Consider the following 24,519-nt stretch of genomic DNA (forward strand, 5'->3'; position numbering starts at 1 on the left):
GCATAACACAAGACAGTCTAGACTCTAGACTGTCTTGTGCTGTGCATATGCAACTATGCAATTTTGTGTGCGATGGCCCTAATTGTCTCTAATCACCGGCAAGGTTAGTATCCGCCGTTTTTCGTCAAATTTCTGCGAGAGAGTACGCTATATCTGTCGCGCTGTGCCACCTTGCTGTCTCACTCGGCAGTTGGTAAAACAGATTTCTCTCCGGCGTCGTTCTTTACTTACCGACGGATATTCACTCGTGCTTGTCTGCCAGGCGTTTCGTCGAGGCGGCGCTGCGCTCCCGAGTCGCGTTACTCGGCGGCCGCCGCTCTTGGGTCTTCGTGCGTGCCGGCTGTTTCAAGCATCAAAACAAACTCCTCGCCCGCGATCAGCCCGGAGCATATCGAATAATCTAGCCGACGTACACACGCCAGCAGCACGACATGAGCCGCAGGAAAAGAGCGAAGGTTCGCATCTCTCGCATTACCTCCCCGTCGTATCCCGTCGGAATTGGCCCGGGAAATGATGTCAGCCGTCGATCTGCACGACCGTCGTACGCCACTCCGGCCTGCGCTTTATCTTCTCGCGTAATAATAAATTAGATGGACGAGTTTCGCCTGAGATTTCGCGACTATTCGCGACCTTTCATTTTCCATGTCGCGAATGAAACGGTATTTTCTGCTTGCGGGATAATGTGCCATTTGGCGAGACGTATTTACTTAGCTGCTATCATCTAGCAATTGCACAACTGTACTGTTACCGCACTTTCAAACGTTTTCTATTACTTGTACGACGTCTCTTATTTACCTAGCAAGTACTTGATATTAGAGCGTGAGCTAGTTACATCATATTCGATCATAGGTGGAATACAGAGAAATGGAGGAAAAGTATAATCAGTTGGAGGATGAGAATGCCTCGGACACGTCGGAGAAATCGAAAACTGGCCTCGTGACACCCGAGAAGAAGGCGCCCATGGAGGTGAAAAAGGAATCCGAGTCCGCAGTGCCTGCTCCTGTACCTTCTGTCTCGAAAACTGAGGTGAAGGAAGAGGATGATCAGGATAGCGGCCACGAAGATCCACATGGTAAACTTGGTGCATTAGTTGCTTAAACTTGGTACAGTGTTTTAGACAGATGCTAACTTGTATTCGTACGTGTAGTGAAGGAATTGTTAAATGGATTGGAAGGCGCAGCCTTTCAAAGCCGTCTTCCCTTCGATAAATTGACATCCACCGAGGCCGCGTGTTTCCCGGACATCTCCAGTGGACCACCGCAGACGCAGAAAGTGTTCTTACATATTAGGAATAGACTTGTAAGTATTGAAGCCAATTGACTTCATTGTTCCTTCTCTAACGCGATTGAATTTCAGTTGCAAATTTGGCTGGAGAATCCGAAACAGCAGTTGATCGTTGAAAATGCATTGCCGCAAATTGAATCGCCTTATAATAGTGATATGGTGCTCGCTCGTAGGATTCATGCCTTCTTGGAGCGACATGGTTTCATAAACTTTGGAATTTTTAAACGTCTTAAGGTAATTTAACAAGTATTGTATGCATAAAAATATATTATAGTTTACTAACCAGATTTCGTACTCGGCAAATAATTGTTTTAGCAATTTGCAATTTTAATATAATATTAGATCAATGTTGCAAATTGTTTTATGCTGTGTGTATGTGTGTGTGTGTATTCGTTATCAGAATAATGAGTAATGTGTATCTGTTTTTTGCAGCCCTTACCAAGCAAAAAATTAGGTAAAGTTATTGTGATAGGGGCTGGTATTGCTGGATTGGCAGCAGCTCAACAAATGCAACAATTCGGTTTAGAAGTAATTGTGTTGGAAGCTAGAGTAAGTGTTTTTAGCAACTATGTTGTTTCAATGTATTTTTGATTTTATTCTTGTTTCGCTAAGCGTTATTCGAATTTTAGGATCGCGTCGGTGGACGAATCGCTACGTTTCGTAAATCAAATTATATCGCGGATTTGGGAGCCATGGTGGTCACGGGTCTAGGTGGAAATCCTGTTACGACTCTTAGTAAACAAATTAATATGGAACTCCATAAGATACGGCAAAAGTGTCCGTTGTATGAAAGCGACGGCCAAACGGTACGTTCGAAATATTTTAATGCAATAATGAAATATGTATAAGACTGTTAAATTTGAAACAGTTGTCGTAATTGTTCTTAGTAATGGTACGATTATTCTTATAAATAGTAAATATTAATCATATGCTACAAAATTTAAGAGCAGTATGTTTTATATCGTTTGCAGGTCCCTAAAGATAAAGATGAAATGGTCGAAAGAGAATTCAACAGATTACTGGAAGCGACCTCTTATCTTTCGCATCAACTGGATTTCAATTACGTAAATAGCGGAGGATCTGGAGGGCAAGGTAGTAATGCGCGTCCAGTGTCTTTAGGTCAGGCGTTAGAATGGGTAATACGTTTACAAGAACAAGGCGTAAAGCAGCGTCAAGTGGCGCATTTGCGTTCTGTACTCTCGTTGCAAGGACGGTTAATCACCAATCAGCACAGAGTACGTATAATTGAGAACTATTGCTTGAGGATATATTTTTGCTTTCGTATAAACTTTTGATTGTGCAGTTGATTAAATGGTGACTAAATTTATGTCGTAGATGATCTCTATTATGGATCGTTTAATGGAATTGAATAAGCAATACAAGGAAATGACAGAGAGTAAATTACCAAGTCGAGATATAACGCAGGAATTCGTGCTCCGGTCTAAGCTGCGTGATCTCCACAATGCTTGCAAGGTATATAATTGGATAAAAAATATATTTTTACGTCGAAATTATAAGTGAGGCATGTGTAGTGTGCTCATTTGTTTTATTTTTTAGGAGTGGGATCAGTTATCAGATCAGCAAAAGGAAATCGAAGCGAAATTACAAGAGTTAGAGGCATCACCGCCTAGGTAAATGTTCTTTTCATATCTTATACATGCTGTTATCAATGACACAATTGATATACATTTCTTTCTTCTTGATTACAGCGACGTCTACTTATCGTCCAAGGATCGGCAGATACTGGATTGGCATTTTGCAAACTTGGAGTTTGCCAACGCAACGTCCTTGTCAAACTTGAGTTTGAAACACTGGGATCAAGACGACGATTTCGAATTTACCGGAAGTCACCTAACTGGTGAGTCCATCAATTGTTTATACAAATCGTAGTGATTTTCAAAGCTACGTATTTGAAAATCTGCAAATCGGAGATTGGATTTGCAAAACGCGTGGCCGTATTATTTTGCGTAATTATTTTTCCTGAACCGTAACGGGCACGTTACGCAAATATCTGTGCGCAGTATCAATTTAACAAAAGCTGAAATTGACGAATCAATTAATCGCGCGTCATTTAATTAGTAGTATCACGTAGATCGAAATGCATGGGGATTTTACGAAATTAGATTCGCGACACACCGGTGTTTGCTGAAACACGCGCATCCGAGCCTTCCGACGTTTTCTGGAAATTGCTGAAGTAGAAAGGAGATAGTGCGGATAATGAGTGAATTATTCGCGAGCTGCATCTCCTTTATAGGCGTTTGATACTCTCGCTCCTCGCGTCTCCCTATAGTTGACTTTATCAACCTTATTGAAAGCCGATAGCATGAGATTCCGTGTAGATAGTCGCCGTATCCCCCGTCCGATCGAGTACCAAGAGTTCTCATTATGTGAAATTATACTATGATCATAGCCCGTAAACCCTTACGAGCTTACTAAAGCGGCGACAGAAAAGCCACGCCGTTAAAAATATTTTACGACCGCCGATGTAAACGCGCATTTTTGCGCTTTATATCGGCAAATAAATCGTTGCCAAGTATTTTAATTTTATGAGATGTGTTTATCAGGACGTGCATGGACGTCCACATTCTTTATTACGCATCATACTAGATCGCATAGCGATATTAATCAAATTTTACGTTTCATCGTGTACTTTAACGTGCATACGTAAAAAGCCGTAAAACCGGTATTTGACCTGGATAATTATTCGATTTTCGATGTGAGATCTGGCTTCATATTTTATTTAGGATACCTTGTGCAATCGCGTCTTGCACGAGGAGAGTATTCCCTTTTTCGTCACAATCTTCCCTAATATCTTCGCTATATTATCTTTTAATATTTCCTTTTAAACACTTTCGTCCGTGTTGTCCTTGAGAAAAATTTTCTTTCGCCACAAATAACACTAAGAAGAATTAACGTAATATTTACGACGGGAATCCGGCCATCTCCTTAACGGCCTGCGCGTTAAGGAGAAACGTAATCTCCCGCAGCTCGATTCGTAATCGAAACTAGCCGATATCATTGCCGCACTAACGCGGCTTAACTGTGTTTACTACCGCGTTGCAAACTCGACGAATCAGTCGGAGCAAGTGGACGTTGTTCCGGACACTGATCCAGAGTCGTTTCATCGACGCGAAATACGGCGAATAGGACGAGGAGAGAGAGAGATCTGTTCCGATTCCCGGGATGACCGATCCGCACGAGAACGCTTAGGCTTAGCGAATTCACGGAGCTGAGCTCAATACACACTCGCAAAAAATAACATAAAAATGTTACTCCTCTATCTGTGAATAATAGTGCAATTAAAATTCGAGAAGAAACCAAATTCGAGGGTGCCAATTCATTTTAAAGGACAATAAGAAGGAATAAGACCCTCATAAAGTGTATCTGACATAGCAACGATCTTGTTTTCAACTATTCTTGAGTCTACTCTCACCGGTCAGCGAATAGAAGAGACTAAAAAGGAATAAAGCAAGATAGTTATTGTGTCAAGTACGCATGCGGGTACTTGAATCTCCGAGGCAGAATAATGAACAGAGTACCTCGACCAATATTTCTACTTATATTCCTTTATTGAAAAAAAGCCGTCCGATCGGATCGAGCATCGGAGTCGCGAAGCACAAGCGGATGCCTTTCGATCGCGCGAGAATCGGGAGCGTGGCGATAGGACGACTCGATGTCCAAGGGGGGAACGTGGGCCACGGTCCCCCTTCTCCCCCCATGATTGACGTGCATCGATGATCATGGACGGTCTGTTGCCGCAGCGGAGCTCCCATCGTCGTTGTCCACCGCGATTAATGAGATGTAAACAATTTAACGCTAAATTAAGCACAACAATAGGGCTCTCTCTCTCTCTCTTTTTTTCTCCTCCCTCTCTCTTTTTCTCCCTCTTTCCGAAGCAGCCCCCTTCGGCAGCGCTTTGGGCGCGCGAGCACCGACCCACCCGATATAATCGGGACCGTCCGAGGTGGACCGTCCCGCGGCGTGCTCTTTACGGGCCATCAGTTTCTTCTCGGTTTCAAACGAGACTCGCCGACGGGCTGGCCGCGATTTTATCGGGAAACGCACCGAAAGTAAAACAATACTTTATGGGACGTTTCTCCCGTTCCCAATTTTTACGGTACCATTCTTTTCACTCCGGTAACGTGCGTTGCACCGGACCCATCCTCCTGGTGCCTTATCTAGGTAAGAGCAGCCGCTCCTCCCGTTAGAACGCGCGGAATTTAACAATGTATTACGAAAGATCAGTGGTATTGACTCTTTGTAAAAGTCGCCTCTTCAAATTTATTTTAAATACCGCCGAGACACTTGAGCTTTCGACGTAAACGCGAATGCTGGAAAACGTCCGCAGCCTTTTTACAGTTCAACGACGCGAATAATTAGACATTGCGGGGGAAAAAAAATGGCCGAGAACTCGTTACGGTATCACTGTTGTCGCCTACGTTTGCAGACGTGCTCTGAAACATGTCCGTAATTTTACAACTTCCGCCTGTATTGGCATTTATGTGACACGCAATTGTACATTTATCGCTTGAGAAGGACCACATGGTCGAAACGTAGCGCCTTGTAACTCGCGACAATAGATTGATGCCAGTTGTGTCGACAGTTGTCTACTGATTATCTACTGGCGATATTAAAATTCACACTTGTCGGTGCGGTATCTTCCGGAAGTCCCTAAAACAGAAATGACGCCGTCCGGATCGACGTGATTGCGCGAATTCTTTTCCGAGCCGTCTGAGCTCCCGCCCGGCCAGCCGCCCGTCACGTACCGCGGAAATGTTCGGCAACAATTTCACATGCACTTCTTGATCATATCCGCGAACGGCGCGAAGTTAAGGGCTAGAACAAAAAGTGCGTGAGGGGCACCGCCTCGCGCTCCCTGCTCCTTGTTGCACGGGGGAAAAACACGGCGACGTGATCGCGAGGTTCTATTTTACTCCGATCTCCTGCGGGCTCCTTCCCAGTCCACGCACGTTCACGCTCCGAGACCGAATACTGCGAATACGTGCCGCTGCGCTCTTTCTTCCCGTACTTTATGCGGTTATTGATCCGACCTATGCAGTCGAAGCTATTCCCGGGGAATATTCGGTGCGCCCAAAATTTATGGGTGTATCTCGAAGACGCCGGCCGCGGCGACACGGTGCTATCGCCTCGATACCTCCTCCGCCGTTCTCCCGACCAGCCGTATAACGTGGAGTCAGCGGGCCCCAACAATATTTAATAATTGGGGTATCCCTTTTTGAGGTATCCTGCTATCATCCTTATCGGGGCCTTCAACTGCCTGAATTAGCCCTAACAATTTTTTTACTCGGCAAGTCCGTCCATTTTTCGCCGTCTCCGCAGGCAGGTACGTGACAATGCATAGAGTATCTGTACAATTCCGCCGCTGAGCCTACAATTCGCGTGGATTCGAAGACACTCTCTAAAAGTCAATCAGTGGACATTTGAAAGCAGTGAATATTCACCGATTCGCAGTTATAAATGTAGCACTGAATTATTCAGTGCTGTACTTGTAACTTGTATTTATATCACTTATAACTGTTTTCAGTGATAATGCACTGATTGACTTTTAGAGAGCAGTTCCTCTGTCTCTAGGTACCTTCTCCCTTCGTCATTCCGCAGATCTTCAGCTGAGACCTTGATAATTGAACCTCCAAGTAAAAACGTACCGAAAGCAAGGCCCACGTGAGGTTGATTGATTGTTCAGAGGGCGAATAAGTCTTATTCGTCTTCGCCCCCAATTTGTTAAGCAATTTCACGATCGTATCACAACCGAAACTCCCCGCGATAGGGAGATCCACGACCAACAACCTATCCCGAGGGACACGCCCGCGTAGCTCGTAGCCGCGGTGTTCACGAAACACCCTGTATAAGCTTCCTCGAGCCACGAGGAGAGGTCCGTGTTACGATCAGGAGCGTAGCGGCGGGTCGGGGGAGGGAAGGGGGGGGGGAGCCATTTACGACGTATCGAAGACTTCTATACGCCGTTCGTTGACTCCGATCGTCGCATTCCACGCCGTCCGTGTGTCGCTTCCAAAATTATATTGTCGTAAAGCTGGCTTCACGCGCGCGGGGTCCTCCCTCCCTCCGTCCGCGATCTTCCTCCTCCGTTGTTACAGGGAGCGGGAGGGGGAGGGACAGTTACAGCCGGCGTGGTAACATCCGCGCGTGGGGTTCCAGCACGCGGATGTCCTTCGCAGGACCTCGCGAGCCGGCCGGTCCCGCTCGCCGCCTCCTTCTGCTCCTCCTCCTCCTCCTCCTACTCCTCCTCCATCTCTCCTCTATCTTTTCGCGCCTCCTCGCGTCTCCGCGCGCGCGTAATGCGTGCCGTTGCTCGCGATATACCGTACGCGTCGTTAACGCGCGCATATTTTTAAATTAATCGGGATCGGGACACGATAAAGGAGATTACTCGGCCGTAATGCGGCGATGACGCTCCCTCGAGGCGCGAACCGGGCGCGCCGTGGGGACACGGCGAAATTCCCCCCGTTGCGCGATCGCGCTAATTGACGCGGGGATAACCCGGCGTGCCTTTATCGGGGGCTCGGAGCGATTTTGCGGCGTCCCGCGATAAGAGGTAAGGTGGAGGAAAAATAAAGCGGGAGAAAGAGAGAGAGAGAGAGAGAAAAAAAGGAAGGCAGCGAGGATAAAAAGGTGGATGGAGGGAGAATTTATTGTACGAGACGGTAGCTCTCTCCTCGAAATTCATTTCTTATTCCACAAGAGAAAATTCTGATATTGTGCATTACGCGTGATTGGAGCTCGTGGGGGTCCCTGTGGAGAGCTGAACGTCGGCTGACACGTGATACGGAATACGCTTGAACGTTTATTTAAAGCGTTTGTAGAATACGTTACGAATGGCGCGGTCCCCCGTGACAACGGACGCGTTATACGTCTATCCATTAACAGCCGCGCTCTGCATTAAGCTATAATAACATCGTAATTGAGCTTATCGTAATTGAGCCGCGTAATCGAATAGCTTTCGACGCACCCGCCGCTATTGTACTCGGCGGTCCTCGTGTCTCGCGGATAATGCGCGAGCACGCGGTGTTAACGGTCGCGTGGACGATTTAGCGTCAACAGTCCGCGCCGATACGTATACACGGGGGTTTACCGCGAGGGGGTTCACCGGAAGCGAGAGGCGTTCAACGTTTAACGAGTAGGTAAAATCACGCTTCTCGGGACGGGCCCGCCGCGGCCGGATACTCATCTCGCATGATGATTCGAGATTATGTCGTTGTTCTTCCTTTTTCAACGTCAATACCGCACTTTCGTTCGTTCCCCTCGACGCAGCAGCAGCAGCAGCAGCAGCAGCAGCAGCAACGGCAGCAACGGCGATGCCGCCGCCGTTGCACAGGCGGTCTTTGTTGAGCGAAGCTCGAGGTATGACAATGCAACCGCCATCGGTTACGTCGAAATTTCTTCCGAGTCCCCTCGTGATAGGACCATTGTGCAGAAAGGTTGATATTAACCGGGCAAGAGCCGGCGCACCGCTCTCGAGGCTCTCATTATGTATGCGCCATCGAAATTGCATCGTTACGATCTTGAATATGCATTCTCCTCCCCCCCCCCCCGCCCACCCCTCGAATATTCGCCCCGGCCGGGCCCGGTCGCGCCGCGGCGCTACGGACATTTTTTTTTTGCGAGCACTTTAAGAGCAAGCGGTATCGCGATTCTCAAGCCTCGACACGGGCTCCTTGACATTCCAATCGGATCGGATTTGTCCGACATCGGCAGAAATCCCGGCCGCTCCCGGGGCGAAATGCGGCTTAGTAGTGCGCGAATTCGCGATATTGTCTCCGTAGCTGCGCGCAATCTCGCTAAAATTGCGAAAGTCGCGACACATAAATAGTACATGCGCGACGGAAGCATTGCGCGAAGTTTCTTCCAAATTCCTTTCTCTTGATTGCAAACGGTATTAAAATCCGTGAAAGGAACGTGCTCTCTCTCTCTCTCTTTTTCTCTCGTAATAATTTGTTATCTAAAATATTAAGCTCGTGAAATGTTTATCCATGTGATCTTTTACACTGTTACGAGAAAAGACAATGGATACTAATTCGTATATGAGAATTCTTATACGCGAGAAAGGTGAGATCTGACAGGATTAATTTCAAGAGTAGATCACCGGTCGATTATATCGCAGACTGTCGTTCAGATCGACATTATGTCACAGCTTGCGAGAAATTAAAGCCCAGGATTTGCCGGTTCACCCGCGAAAGTATCGACGCGCATCGATCGGACTAATTTCGGAGCTATCCGCGACGTCCGAAAGTGATCTCCCGAGGACCCGGGGCAGCGTTTTCATAGATTCCCGATGAAACGACGAGCGAGGGAGGTGGGCGCATCTCCTCTCGGAGTCCTCCCTCGGTGGAGCGAAAACGTAGGCAGCTTAACATTAGCCGAGAGCCTGGACGGCGGGCGGACGGACGGACGGACGGACGGACGGATGGGAGGGGGTTGGGGGGGCCCCCGAGTGGTAATTTACGAGGTATCGAAGACCTTGTACACTCCTACCCGCCAACGAGCCGGCCTCGCCCCGCGGAATCCAGTCTTGGCCTTAACGCACCGATACCTTTCCCATGGCCACTTTCGGCCTGTCCGTGCACGCGGCGGTGCCCCGCGCACACACGCGCGTCCATGGGTCTCCTGTACCCTCCGCGCCGGTGTCTTTACCATTTACAGTGCCCCTCGTGTCGGCAACGCGGTAGGGTACCTTGTCGATATAGTCTATCTGGGGTACAGTCCGCCGCATGATCCACGTGATTTCTCATCCCGGCTATCGCGACGATCGCCGCCCGTGAGGAAGAAGCGTCAACGAGATGATCGCTTAGCGCCGGACCCCCCGTTCCGTGGAGACAAATGGTCCAGTGGCACATATCGCTATTAGGTCAGCGCCGACTTGCAGCGGCCGTTGGCCTCTACCGCTCGCGAGATGCAGCAGCAGCAGCAGCGACCGAGCCCCCAGCATCGTAATCGATCCTGGAACAATCCGTTGGTCCAGGGGGTCGTTAAATTTTCACACGCGCGTGCGAATCGATAATCCGCCGGCACGCATTGGAGCGCGGTAATAAAGCAATTATGAAATAGGTGACTAATGTCGACAGCTTGCCAAATAACTCGAAGCGCCTCTGAGGGAACGTATAACGTTGCCGTTAGTTATCTGTTATTTCTGATCGAAGATTTTCGCAACTCGGTGAACGTGACAGTACGCTATTCTTCACTTTAGCTTTATTTGCATACCGAACGCCTCCGTCTCGCTCCGCCTGCTCCATATCGCTGAAAATGCGACGGTGACTAATTGCGGCAACAGAACTGATCGTTTGCGCGTCCGCCGTTCCGCCTGCTATAATAGCGGCGGTGCGGAATAACGTACGATAGATTGAAATTAACGTACATTCCGCTGACGTTGGCCAACTTTTATTGGCCATTCCCGGTGTATCTATATCTACGTCCGTATTATATTAATGCTTCCAGTTCGTTACGGGCGGCCGCGGCGGGGCATAGACGCCAAGTGACGCGCTCGAATCGGAGAAATACCGGTTCGACGTTATCGTTAATCGCGCACTTGCCGATTTCAGATGCAGCATAGTACGTCCGTCCGTCCGTGAAATATTCAGGCTCCTAGTTAGATTGTAATTACGTCGTCTATGAGGCAATGCATCACGATATAGACCGACCGGCAGATAGGCGAGGGCCCCTGGAGACCGCGGCGGATGATTGGATGATATCGTAAAGCATTCCCAAGCCGATTAATTGTTGATTTCGGATGCAAAATTATACATCCGCCGACAAATATTCACGCCGCCGGGCGCACGGCAGGATAAACGTTTGATGAGAAACGGGGAAAAATGCCGCACCGTTCTTAAGGAATTATCCACGATAGAGCGATCTAGTACAAGTAATAGGGTAATATGGTGCGCGCCTTCTCCGATACCAGCATCTCGGAAACATCTTGCCACTCTGCTATTCCGGCACTGATAACACCAATTTCCTAACGACGGCTCGTACGCTTCGAGCCGTTACATAAGCACCCTTGTTTTTCGACAAATTCGTCGTTAAACGGTATTAAAGGTGACGGCTGTTCGGGCGGGACAAACACGTGTTAAACAAGCTCTACGCGTAATTACCCCGTGAAAAGGGCATATCTACCGTAATCTTCCATTATTTTATATATTACGCGCGCTTCACAATTTGTAAGAGCAGTTTTAATGAGCTGTCAATAATAACGTTTCACGCTGCAGCGCTTATTTACGGAATTTTATGCTCACGTGTACAATGTGAGTGGTATCACGTAATAACTCGGCATGAGAATAGCCTAATCTTAATAAGGATCGCGGAGATTTATAACCGTCCGCGCTTCAGCGTATCTTAACGATGTAAAAGATAGACGAAATGATAAATAGCGAATACCGTAACGGAGAAGGTGACAAATTGCCGCGTGTCGCGCGTTACACGCGCGCAATTTTTTTTTCTCTCTCTCTCCTCTCTCTCCTCTCTCTAGCGTTACGCCTCCGAGGTGGGTGTATCAAAGATTCGTCCGTTTTACGCGGTTGGATTAAGTTCTCATGCACACACATACACACACGCGCATCTACTTGGAGGGAGCGCACGCGGGACTGGGAGGGTAATCGGTTTTCACGCAGACTCGCCTATTCGTTAGATGAGGTGAGGAGCGGATGCGCTCGCGGAGATAACGGAGCTATGCGAGTACACGCGCGGCGCAAAGAAAGGGCGAGCGTGCGTTTCCCTCCGCGGGCACCGGCGCTCGGGCCGGCGCGGCGCACGGCGGGTTCCCTTGACGCGGAGGCGGTTTAAGTCGCGGATAGATGCACCGTGACGTCGGCCGAGGAGAGTGGCGAAAGTAACTCACGGGAGGGTCGCGGAGTTGTCGAGGGGCGGCGAATTATTTCTCTTATGCGCGTTTTACCGCGAACACTCGCCTCGCCGATCTGTCATCGGTCGTACCCGCGCGCCGCCGGCTCGTGGGTTCGAGGAGGGTGGAGGGTGCAAGGGGGGGGGGGGAGGGGGGCGAATATTTATGCGCGAGATCTTGGAGGCAACGCGCGCGGTATCCCGGGTTACGTGTAAATTATTCATCCCGAATTCGATTTTCATACGTACGCGCGTCGGCTTGTTAACCCTTGATTGCGGGCCGCAGATTGTAGATGCATCGCGCCCGTCACGTCTCTAATTCCCGATCGTTATTCAAATCGGCGTCGCACGGGGCCTCCGTGTTATTATTAGCTGTGTGTTTCGTACCGTTTTCCACTATGACTATTATTATCCGTGCGATCGATTGCCCGACGTAAACCGCGACGGGAACTGGCGTGTAATAATAACGGCTGTCGAATGAGGGAGGGGGAGGGTTGTCTTCACGTCAAAAAGAATCGCCGGGATCATTTGTCCGAGGGATTCTGAAGATGCCGACAAATCGAAACGTACCATTATGTATACTCGCAGAACGCTAAAGCTCGCCGAGGACCAATTAGCTGATTATGATTAATTCTCTGATGTGTACGATAGGTTTTGTTAACTATTACCGTATCGTCAAGTGTCCGATTTACCGTCAATACGTCGATTTATGTACTCGCGAGTTCAGCGATGAAATTTAACATTCTGGAACTCGTAATATCGATGCGAATTAGGAGTTTCTCATCATGGCAACCGTTTCAACCCCTCTCGCTCTGTCAATTCACATTCGACATGGTAAACTTGACCCGATAATTTCGAGCGACAGAAATATCATTCGGCGCGGGCGAGAAATTTCGTCCCGAGCGTATGCAACTTGAATCGGCACTGATGGCAATGGTACATTGCAGATCAGCGGCAAATTTAATCGAATCGGTCGCTAAAATATACAGGGTGTCTCAATTTAAATGATCCACGCAAATATCTCCAAAAATATGAAAGATACGGAAAAACGTTTCAAACAAAAGTTGTTTGCTTTGAAGGGGAATATAAGGTGGTGCATTAGACTTGATCTCTGAATCTAGAAAATTCATAACTTTTTCAATGTTTAGCTTATGATATCTCGTTTTTTACTAGTAAAATGTAAAAACTTTCAAAATGGTAAAAAACTTTCAAAAAATTCTCATAAAGTTATTCAAAATGCCATTTTCAGGATAAATTTTAAGAGGAAATTCTCTCCGTGTGTCCTCTTAATTTGTAAAGGATATTTATACGCAGAAAAAAAAGTTGAATTAAGCAAAATGAAATTGCTTGAATTAAGCGTTAACGTCCCGAACTGCCATGAATAATTCATTCAATCGTATTTGCTGTGGATTTAAATTTTAAGCATTGAACTAAATATCCAGATTATTAAGACAACAATCTGATGCCTTTCATTTATTAATACTGATGTAGGTTCAACGATTTTATTTCAATTACACTGATCTTGTTGATACAACATCATTCTTTTCTCCGCGTTGTGCGCGAGAGAAAAGAGATTGATTAGAGGACAAACGTTGCCTTAGATGTCCGGGCACAACCGTATATCTACCTACGGATCTATCGGTAGCGGCGTAATCGCCGAATGATGGGCCAGCTTCGTGTTTTTGGATAATAAGCTTACATACTGCCCCCGCCAACGGTGATGCATTTTTCAAATTAATGCCCGGCAATCTCTCCCGACAATCGCTCGAAAAGGGGATTACGTGACGGGATGACCGAGAATGATTAAACGGGGTCCTACGTGACGGAGAGAAGAATGACGGTGACCATTATATGTTAATGCTTGGCCACACGCCATACGACGATTATGCGGCCTTTCAGCGTGGCCCATGCATTTACGAGGAAGAAAGAAATCTTTCGGTATCGGTTCCACTCGCCTTTTCGTCGGATGCGCGTTTCTTCGTCCGGTAGGAATAATTTCCCTCTTCGGGCGCCGTTTGTGAAGCTCACTTCGTCGGCAATAAGGCCCCCGGCTCCGCGATTATTATAGTACTCTAGAGTGAAATGTGGTTCCTACTTAGGCGCTAACGAAGACAGATTTTTCAATTGGCGGGCTAAGGTAAAATTTGCTCTTCTCAAAATTAACAAGCTTCAGCAGCTTTATTTGTTTGAGGATCGTGAATGTGTGTGACTGGGGACTCTTACAAGAATGAGACAAATTCGCATTCGGGATTCAGCTTTATTACTCAGAGATCTCATTAATAAACGTAAAGATGATACAGTCGATTAGTGTCGCTCCTCACGTATTTGCATGCTAAGAAATTACTCATATTACAGGTAACAACCATATTTACAGTATCGCGACAATCTGCATAAGATTGAGACGTTGCGCAGTTAGTAGAAATCTGCATATCGAACATTTGTTACAGTTTTGGCTCATTATAGCGTGAGTTAATCTAGTCTTGCGTGCGTTCGGTATTAATTTGCCAGGACAAGTTTTTGTTGAGAATCCGAAAGTATCGTAAAATTGGTCCTCTTTTACATGAGACAAGAGTCCGAGGCGAAAATTATAGATCGCTAGCTGGCGACGATTTGGCAGCTGGCGTGGACTGGATCGGTCTCTTCGAACCGCCACCTGGTTGCCAGGCGCCTCCAATCTGCCACTCCGGTCCCGTCGTAAAGTCTTGCCTTCCACTCCCATCCGATGGTCATTAAACCGGCGATAGAAAAGTTTCGGACGTATATCGCCGGTGGTAATTAACGATCGGCCGGGGGAGTATCTCCCGAACGTGAAACATTATCCGCTGAAAAACCGATCCTTATCTCGGTGATGGATTTGAAGTACGGTGGCTTTGGGGAGGCCGTAAACCGGGAGCGCGCGATGCACGGAATTCCGGACAGTTGTCGCTCGGCGTGCTGCGTTTTACGGGCAAGCCGGATTTCGAGATGGTTGAACGAGTCTTAGAGTGCCGTGTGGTGAAAGTGCGCGGCCACATCGAAGGTAATAATGGTGAGTTAAGTGGCTGGCTAAATATACGATCCTAATTGCGCCGGGACGATATAACTTGGAAAGAGTGTTCGGATCGCTCATAGATTTTACTTATACTCTACTTCGAGTGCGCTCGTTCTTGTTTACTTCTTCTCGGGAGCGTCATTATCCAAATGACTGTCCCTTTAAAGTCACTGAGATTGTGATTTGCATTCCTATTCTCGAGCACTTCCCAATTAACGATTTACGTGGCGTGCACCGGGCAAGAGATTTCTGTCGGGCGTAGGTCTGCTTAGATTCAACCCGGCGTTATTAAAGAGAGTCGTACAACAAACCCCAAGTATTATAAATATACAATTATTCACAACCATTCTGTGTCTGTCATAATAAAAAAAATTTTTTTTACAATTTTGATAATTTTGCTGCGGTATGATTTGACTTCAAAAGCAGGAAATTTGATTTCATATATTTGAAAAGTTTGCTGCGGTTTAACAAACTCAATCTTAGTGTTATATATTTTCATCTCGATAAAGCCGGATTAACAAGTCGCGCGATCGCCGCGATCGAGTAGGATCGGAGCGACCATCGACGGCTATTGCCATCGCGCATCACTACGATAGCTGTACTGTATCTGCATTTATTGCCGGTCTCGAGTGTTTTAGCAATGCAAAGGCAGGCCGTAAAATTTACAAAGTAACCCCACTGCCGTCCCTTCTCTATCAATTATCATTTGCGCAACGCACGCGTTGCGACGACGGACGTACCGTTAAGAGTAATGTTAACGATCCTCCTCCCGCGGGGAGTACCTATTCAAAGTGAAATTCTATCTGTCGATAGGTTAACCGCACGCCGCGTGACTCTCGCGAGGCAAGTCCTGTCGCTTCCTGGCTCGTACGATGCGATTCTTATTAGGTGCGATCCTGCGCCGGTGCTCTCTCGCTCCGGCAATGAACGCGCGAATGCGCCTCTCGGTGCCGCCGATCATTAGCGATAAATTCCGAGGCAGCGATCTCGGGGAAACTTGGATTTCGGTAGGGCATGTATCGGATCCTCGCGCCGGTAATTTGATAGTCTTCAAGATTCAAACGTTCAGCGTTTGAATATTTCGCGAGCTTTAAGCATCTCCGAAACAATTGAGTAAATGATTGGGTCGTGATATTCTTACGGAGGGAGCAAACAAAGTGATAAATAATATATAAGGAAAATGCTGCATAACAAGTATGCGCGAAATAAATGTTAGAGGAAAGTCCCCTATTACAGGCTCCTAATATGAGATAGTGAGTTTTCATTCAATTTTACAAATCTGTTTTCTCGCAATTGTTACACGCGCGATCTAACAATGAATTTTCCACTAAACAGATTTCACTCCGAAGACAATAAATTCGTGGTGGAACCTATTGATTTAGCAGGAACCTCGCTATCTCGTATTAGGGACCTATCTCGTAATACAGAACTCTACGTGTAAAAAAATTAATGTAATATTTTTTTTAATCAAATATTCTCGATAAGTACGAGAGAAAGTCTTTGTTTCGTTTCGTGATTCTCGTATCATCATGTTTAACTACAATGTGTACTCGATCGCACTTTTGACAACGCTAAGTATAGTTTACAATCCGAAACGATTTATTCGGAACCACACGTGCCAATTCGCCCCGTACGCATTTTACCATCTTTGGGCGAATTAATCTATTCGAGGGGAATTCCCATCGCTTGTTGTCAATTTAAGCATTTGCTGCGAACGGTTTGTAGCGGTACGATCGCAGGTACGATCGCACGTCGTGCTTCCGCCCGACTCGTAGGATTCGCTTGTTATTGGGTGCGACCTTTGACAATATCCTCACAATGAGAACGAGCGCGAGCGGGGCGCGAGCGCCATTAAGCCCGTCAATAATAAACCGTTGGCGAAAGTAAGGATCTCGAATCGCTTTGTGGCGTCCGTCGTGGGTTTACAGTCATGAGGATCGGGTAACTTCCTTCGACACCTCTCCTTTCGCCGTGTTCTTCGTTTTTTATTCTTCAATTACCGTCTCCTCTATCGTTCCCCACCTCATCCAGGGACCGACCTTCGCCTCGTGTGGACAGCCGACCACTGGTCCGATCACAAAGCGTTAGTCTCTCATCCGAGAGAGAGAGAGGGGGGGGGGGGGAAAGAGAGAGAATTCTCGAGATTTTTCTTCGCCGCACCCGGCCACCAAGAATTTTAAGTAGCATCCCCATTTTTTCGCTCGTCTATATATCTTTACCGGTGGACAATAGTGCGATCGACGACACACGCGTATCTCTCGTGGGATATCGTGGTCGATATATTACTATCTCGTCGACTAGATCCCGAATCTTGATAGCCCCCGCGATTCTCACGACGAACTTGTCCATTAACTAACAGGACTTAGCCGAACTTCTACATTCAAATAGGATAAACTTTTTCTTTCCCCGATAATGTCTGACAAGACGAGATTCGGTCGTGATCTGTAGAACAAAGTGCAGCCGACAAGTGTATGTCAGAGTCGAGTCTTCGTTCCTTTCAATTGATGAAAAATAAAGGTAACATTTGATCGTCTGTAAGAAATGATAAAAGAACTTATAAGCCTTCTAAAAGTTTTTATTACGTTTGTACTTGCCTGTTTCTTTCAAGCTCCGTCAAAGGACCGAGCGAGATCTCAGAAATAGCTGCGTCTCTCAGATCTACGCGATCGAGATGCAAAGAGTTAAACTTTCCCAGATCGGATCGTAAGCGCATTTGTTTCTCGCACATGCGTCCGCCGACTTGCATACGGTAGTCGCGATATCGAGCTTAAGACGAAGATGCGAATAATGGTGCGAATAGGCTACCGAGAAATTCCCCATAGGGAAAGGGACTCCCGATTGCTTCGACGTAGCGTTCAGGTCTACGGGAAAGGGATATCGAGTAACTCGAGTTTCCCTCCGCTTTCCTCTCATCTCTCAATTTTCCCCTTTGTCTCGCTCCTGTTCTCTTTCTCCCTCTCGCCCTCTCTCCGCTGCCTTCTCTCACCCTCGCCACGAGACTGCCACCATTTTCGTCCCGTGCGGGTCACCGATCGCCGGCTCGGTGCGTCGGGCACCTATTGCGCGAGAGAGCCGGCAAGCCGACCCGGCCGGAGTCGAGAGCCAGCCGGATCGCCTGAGATGTAACTGGAGAGCACATTACCTGGTATTAAGTCACCGAGATAACTACCCGCGTGGGAGGTTCCACCAGGCATCCCCCCACTTCCTGAAAGCATGACGACGTGATCCGCCGCGCTGGAGCTTGTCGCTTTACGAAATATTCAGATTTTTTTTCAGGCGCGTCAGCGAGCGCGCCTCCGCCGCGGAAGGCATCGCGGTTGGCGGCGCGCGACGGAAGACAGCGGGATATGTGTGCGCTGTCCTCTCCGCTCTCTCCGATTTATACGAAACACCGCTTACGCGCTTGATGAGGGTCTTAAAGCGCGTCCCCTCTTTCTCCCTCTCTCTTTCCCCGCGCTACGCTTTTTTGCACCTCGCATTCGCGCGATACACTCGTCATTTTTATCGGCGTCGTTTATCCTCATCTCGGAAGATGCTCGGAAACTCTGTTTGCGCGACTGCCCCGAAAACACATAAAAAATGTGCATCATTGCGGAGATTTTGTTTCGTTAGTCAGCACGCAAGGGATCCCTCAGCCATCTTTTTTACCGACACGGTCAAATATAGCTTTTGCGCTTGTAATTCTTTTTATTGGCGCTTTTATGCACAAAATAATACCAGGATAAGTTGCGGACCACATAGCTGATAAAAAGGACATTGGTATTTGAAATTTTCAATTCGTAGTTCGTACTAAATTTGAAATTGACTTTATAAAATTGCAAAGTTCTTCCACACGATTAATGTACGCATACAGACAAAACCAGGTACAGTCGACTTTTCCCTTTCTAAAAAAGAGATGTTACCAGCGCGAATGTCGTTAATATCGAACAGTTGAGGCTTCTTTTCCGCGATGTCGATTGGTTTTTTCGAAGGGCGGTGTGCTTCACTTCTCTTTTAGATTCATAGTGAATGAAAATTTGCAATTTAGAAATATACATTTGTATGCATCAACTATTTTTGAAGTAAATTGAACTATATTGAAGTAAAATCTCTAATCTTAGTAATTAGAATTTAAGTAACAACGATTTTCGTTTCGAAACATTTTCTCGATTGAACAGAATTAATCGTTAATTTAATCAATACCAATAAGTCCGCGGAATAATACGTAAAACGTAGCAACAGTCACGGAACAAAGTAATGTACAATAAAATATTAAGTACGGAATTTTCCATTGCGTAGGCAGACCAACGAATTCTCAACGTTTTCTTGTTGTTTTTCACTCGGCGCGGTATCGTACGACGATTAAGCGGGCCAACGAATTCTCAACGTTTTTTTGTTGTTTTTCTCTCGGCGCGGTGACGTACGATGTTTTTGCGTGTCAACGTGTACCTGAAGGTCGCCGCGCTCTCACACGCTCGCCGAACGTCGGGCCGGCAGGCAGTGGCGAGAGTCGCTCCGTGCGTGATATTATTTCTGCGTTATCGGTTTCCAAAACTCGATCGCGATAATTATAAGGATAAATCACTATTGATTTGTACACCTTTATCAGTCACAAGTGAGGTTCCTAGATTAATTATTAAGTTTCTACAACGTGTAATGAAAAACGAATTGCGTGTTGTGGCGACGGCTCTTTATCAACGTATACATAGATATTTCGCGAGACTAACTCATCTAAAATATGAAGGTAAATTGTGGTACGTTGTCGCGGTTACATCTCGTTTACGCACCGCGCTTTTAATTATCTGTCGATTTCGTGTATTCTGTTCTATTTTCGGGAAAAAAGAGAAATTTGTACGACTTCGCTCTGTCGTTTTTCGCAACTCGAACGGGCGGGAAGTAAAGAAAGTCGCTTATTGCACGTCGTTACATTATTTCTTTGCCGTAGATTATGCTTCCGATGCTCGCGTTGCGTTTTATATCGCCAATTCGAAAGTGATTTATCCATTGTCCTATTCTTCCGAATCAAAAGTGCAAGTTGTTAGTTTGAGTAATTTGTATGACAGAAAGTCTTGGAAACCGATAACGCAGAAGTTAATAATATTTCGTGTGTTCGCGGTATTTCACATCGCGTACGGGAGTGCCGGAAATTTCGCGCGATCGATGATTTTCGCGAGTGAGTGTTATGTAAGTGCAACAAGGAAATCTGAGAGGAGGAGGAGGCCGAGGAGGCATCGGGCAACGGCGGAGAAACCGTAAGGTAAGTGTCTTACATTTTTATGTTATTTAATTGTTACTTGTGCAAAATAAAGCATCTGTTCTGTGTTTTTATTTTATTTATTCAAATGATTCGAACGAGGAGTCGAATAAGTGTTAGAGACAAAACCAATGTATAAAATTTTGTGAATTTATATTTAAAAGGAAGACTTTCAGTATTTTATATAATTATCTTAATAAATACCTACCTATTTAAAAAAATATAAAATATGAAGCATATTTAGTACAATAATTTCGATTTGACAGAATTAGTCTGTACTAATCATATACATATTTGTATTTTTACAGTTTAACATACATGATGTACAACTCTGCGGGTGCGAATCGTATCAGTGAGTGATAAATTACTTTTTATTTTAAATTGACGTTGCGCATACAATTACTTCGTTGCATGTATAGAAATTCTTAAAAATATACAATGCTCAACCACAAACTGCGCGCGCAAAGCGCGCGTTTAGTCATCTCTAGTATATAAAAAAACGAAGAGAAATTAAAAGTATCACTTATAAAAACAATATTATTGTGTGCGTAAAAGCTATTAAAAAGAATTACCAGCGCAAAAACTACATTTGACTGTGTCGGTAAAAAAGATGGCCGAGGGATCCTCTTGAATCGCAAAACGAATCGATACTTAATTTTCTTAAGCACCCATGTGAATTACAAAGTAATGTTTAATTAAGTATTTTAACGTTTTAATATGTTTAATGTAAAGTTCCCTTCGTTTGTCGTTCTATCGCGGAGATCTTTCGATAATTTACTGACGAGACGTCATTAAATACCGAGCGTCAGCGGATACGCTGCACGCTCTTTCGCAGCTCGGCACTGTAAATTTTCAGGCGGGAATTTCTTTAAATGGCAAGGCAATCATACATTATAGGAAGCGATGCTCCGCGGACGGAGGTGTACTGGAATTTGCACGTTTATTGTCGCATTAATAATTCATGGTGTTGCGCAATTTTTAATCAGCCGCCGTCTGCCATTGATTGATGCTGCCCTTGCGCCCCCACGGGGCTCAAATTTACATACAGAACGAAAAGGAAAAGTATTGACACGCGATACGCTCCTACCAAACAAACAGCAAAATCCAATCGCGCATCATAACGGCGCCGTTTTCTTTCTACTCGTGTCCCCTCCCCCGCCAGCCGGGCTCTAACCCTTTCCTCTCTTTTCCCCTTTCTCTTTCTCTCGCCGTCGCGTTCCCACAAAGAAGCTAACAAATCGACCGCGGGACGCGCAGGTGAGGCTTTTTATTAAAAAATTTTTATTGCGCTCCGCGCAGCAAAGCATACGTCGTCGTCGTTCGGGGTTCCGCTTGAAAAACCTGTTTGCTCTGCCGCCACACCATCACCACCGCCATCGCTTCCTTTCGGGGGAGATATTGCTTTACAATACTATATTATACTGCGTGGTACCGTCGAATTTCGCCTGTTTGGATTTAACGAGACTCGCCCGAGGACTCGCCGCTCGTATACGCGAAGGGCCCGCGAAGGGTCCTTCGGGCATGGTAGCGAATTACGCGGAGTCTGACGTAGGTATACCTATTACCCGAGGCCCCTGCTCTTTCTCGCTCTCTCCCTTTCTCTCTTTCTCCTTCGATAGTGGCGAATGCGCGATCGCGTGTGTCGAATTTCTTTCTCTCGATATGAGAGGAGCGCAGGGAGCGCGTGCTTCGTAGGTGTAGACATCTCCGGGCATTAATCCCTCGCAAGAAGGGACGCTGCACATTGTCCATCGAGCACGCGGTACAGCCGCAAAAACACGTCGGAATTCTAGCAGGGGGATTGGCAACTTTTTTCCGATATCCGCGCCGTGGCCGACTCGAATGAACGTTAAAAGCAAATGCTAGCCCCTTAAGTCGCCGTTGCCCGGTGCAACCGGCCGGCGACGCATGTACGGACAAGCTTTATGGCTCCATAAATCGCCGTTTCGGACTCTATTGTACGTGTCTCTCCTCCCCCCCCCCCGCTCCCCCTTCTTCCCATCTCTCTTTCTCTGGCTAGTTAACTGAGACGTCATTAATAACCGAGATGAGTATTCGATTAATTGAACTTGGGATGGAAACGTCGCTCATCCGATCATTAAAATAAATCGCCGATTAATATCGATGAGCTTAAATTTTCGACATTGTGGACACAGTGAGGTTTGTTTTATGCAGATTGAAGGGCTCCGATTAAATAACAGATAATTCTAAGGATGAAAAGTACGAATTTCTCTTCTTACGGAGCAATGGCACGCGTTACCTGTGGGAGAATTACGAAATCTAGTCGCCCGTTAGCCACAGACTTTTATATACTACTGGACCGCTACCGTAGGGCCGAGAAGTGAGGCAGGAGTTCCGCCACGTCTTGTCAGACAAATAAAGTAGTATGTGTGCATCGGTGTGTCATTGACAGACGCTTTTTAGCATTAGACACTTGGCATTCTGTCGATTTGCCATTTTTACTGTGTAGCTCTCATTTATCTCTCCGTCGTCTTCATCAAATCGTGTTTGCTACACAGCTGGTATTTAGTAACTCGAGAGCTCTCGCCGAGTTATTGTTGTACCGGTCGCACAATTCTCCAATTTAAGAGACGGGAATGCGCGACAAACGCAATTTTCCACGATAAGCGGCGAAAACTTGCGTCGAGCGTATGTTCGTCGCGCGTCTATTGCGTTGTTCGAATGTCTACGACGCTGGAATGCTCTTTATGGTGGCTGGTCGCGAGAGCCGGCAGCGAGAGCAAGTGAACTCTCGGAGGGTGGGGGGGAGGGCAGGTTCATCGAGCGGTGCGTTACACGAAAATTGTGGACACGTTCCAGAAGTCAAGACGCAGCCGCAAAATACCGATCGCATTACGCGCCGTATTATCCTAGATTACATTCCGCTTTCGAAGGGCGCTCTTGCCAGACGAGGCCGGCAGGGGTGGGGATCGAAAATTCAGGAAATTCCATCGAGAAAATCGCTTTTGGCTCCGCGGCCGTTGCTTGCCGCCATCGCCGCACGGTACACCGCAACGAGCACGAATTGGGGGCGGACAGGTACGACTCTTGGCATTCTGGAGATTATTTGTACGCAATCTGTAGGTCGTGCCGCGGGGACGAGAAAGCGAAAGAGAGAATAGGAACAATTTCCTGGCTCGCGTGTTGGTGCGTGTGTAGCGGCGCGTGAGAGAGGTGCCCCGAGGAGGAAACAGGCCGTGCGAGAAGAAGCGAGGAGCAGGAGGAGATGATGAAGAAGAAGAAGAAGAAGAAGAAGACAACGACAACGAAGACGAGGGAGAAGAGGAAGGAGATGAAAAAGAAGAAGAAGGAGAAAGAGATGATGAAGAAGAGGGCGAAGAAGAGGAAGAAGTGGAAGCGGTATATATGGGGAAAGATTGTTGGTGGTAGGGCAAAATGTCGGGGAGGAACCACGGGCGCGTCAGACGGAGGAGAGAAGAGACGAGACGGGCCATTCTTCCTCCGCGCTTGGCTCCGCGCAGCCTCCGCTCCGTGCTCTCGCTCAAAGCTCGAGGCAGGTTCTCAGAAGCTACCGGTGCCGGTGGAATCCGCGTGGAGCTGGATTATACTGCCAAAGGGTATATTTATCGGGCGAGAATGTATGCAGAAGCGCGGACATCGCCACAAAGGGGCCGCCCCTGCGGATTTAGCCTTGACGCAACTTGGAGAGTGGACTCACGGTTTCGTACTCGCCGCATCCGACCCGCAGTCGGAGCAGACGCCGCGTAATGGATTGCCCAACTTTCCTCCCTGCCGGCTCCTTCCTTCTTTCCTCCTTTCCAGCTTTCCTTCCCTTCTTCCACGCTTCCTTCCTTCTTTTCGGCCTTTCTATCTTCCTTATTCCTTTGCGCGAAACCTCCCTCTCGGAAGCCTATACGCGCGAAACCACTTTATTGATATGTTTTATTGAAGTACTGCATCAGGCACGATGGCAGGCACCGTTATTCCCCGCGACGCGCGAGAAAACAGTCGTTCAGCTGATGCTCGGGCATATAAAGTCGCGATGAATAACGCGCATTTTTACTGCCTTTGAGGATTTTTCAAATCGCCTGGGATCGACAGTTAGGATCCGTTACCGTACGTATTATTTATTGTAAGTGCA

At 47.0% G+C, this 24,519-nt stretch overlaps 1 protein-coding gene across 1 annotated transcript in view; it reads left to right on the forward strand.

The window, feature by feature from the left end:
• Positions 1-282: 282 nt before the first annotated feature.
• The window catches only part of LOC105564973 (lysine-specific histone demethylase 1A), a 112,787-nt gene continuing 88,550 nt past the window's right edge, over positions 283-24,519 (forward strand). Inside the window, exons 1-10 of the mRNA XM_012017776.1 lie at positions 283-455; positions 850-1,072; positions 1,148-1,299; positions 1,357-1,518; positions 1,717-1,833; positions 1,914-2,090; positions 2,256-2,519; positions 2,620-2,757; positions 2,842-2,915; positions 2,994-3,142. Of these exons, the coding sequence (XP_011873166.1) occupies positions 432-455; positions 850-1,072; positions 1,148-1,299; positions 1,357-1,518; positions 1,717-1,833; positions 1,914-2,090; positions 2,256-2,519; positions 2,620-2,757; positions 2,842-2,915; positions 2,994-3,142 (1,480 nt within the window). The 5' untranslated portion in view covers positions 283-431. The remainder of the gene's footprint in view (positions 456-849; positions 1,073-1,147; positions 1,300-1,356; positions 1,519-1,716; positions 1,834-1,913; positions 2,091-2,255; positions 2,520-2,619; positions 2,758-2,841; positions 2,916-2,993; positions 3,143-24,519) is intronic.

Source organism: Vollenhovia emeryi, unplaced genomic scaffold (genome assembly GCF_000949405.1).
Source record: "Vollenhovia emeryi isolate VEMERY1.0 unplaced genomic scaffold, V.emery_V1.0 DF939157.1, whole genome shotgun sequence".
Taxonomy (NCBI): Eukaryota; Metazoa; Arthropoda; class Insecta; order Hymenoptera; family Formicidae; genus Vollenhovia; species Vollenhovia emeryi.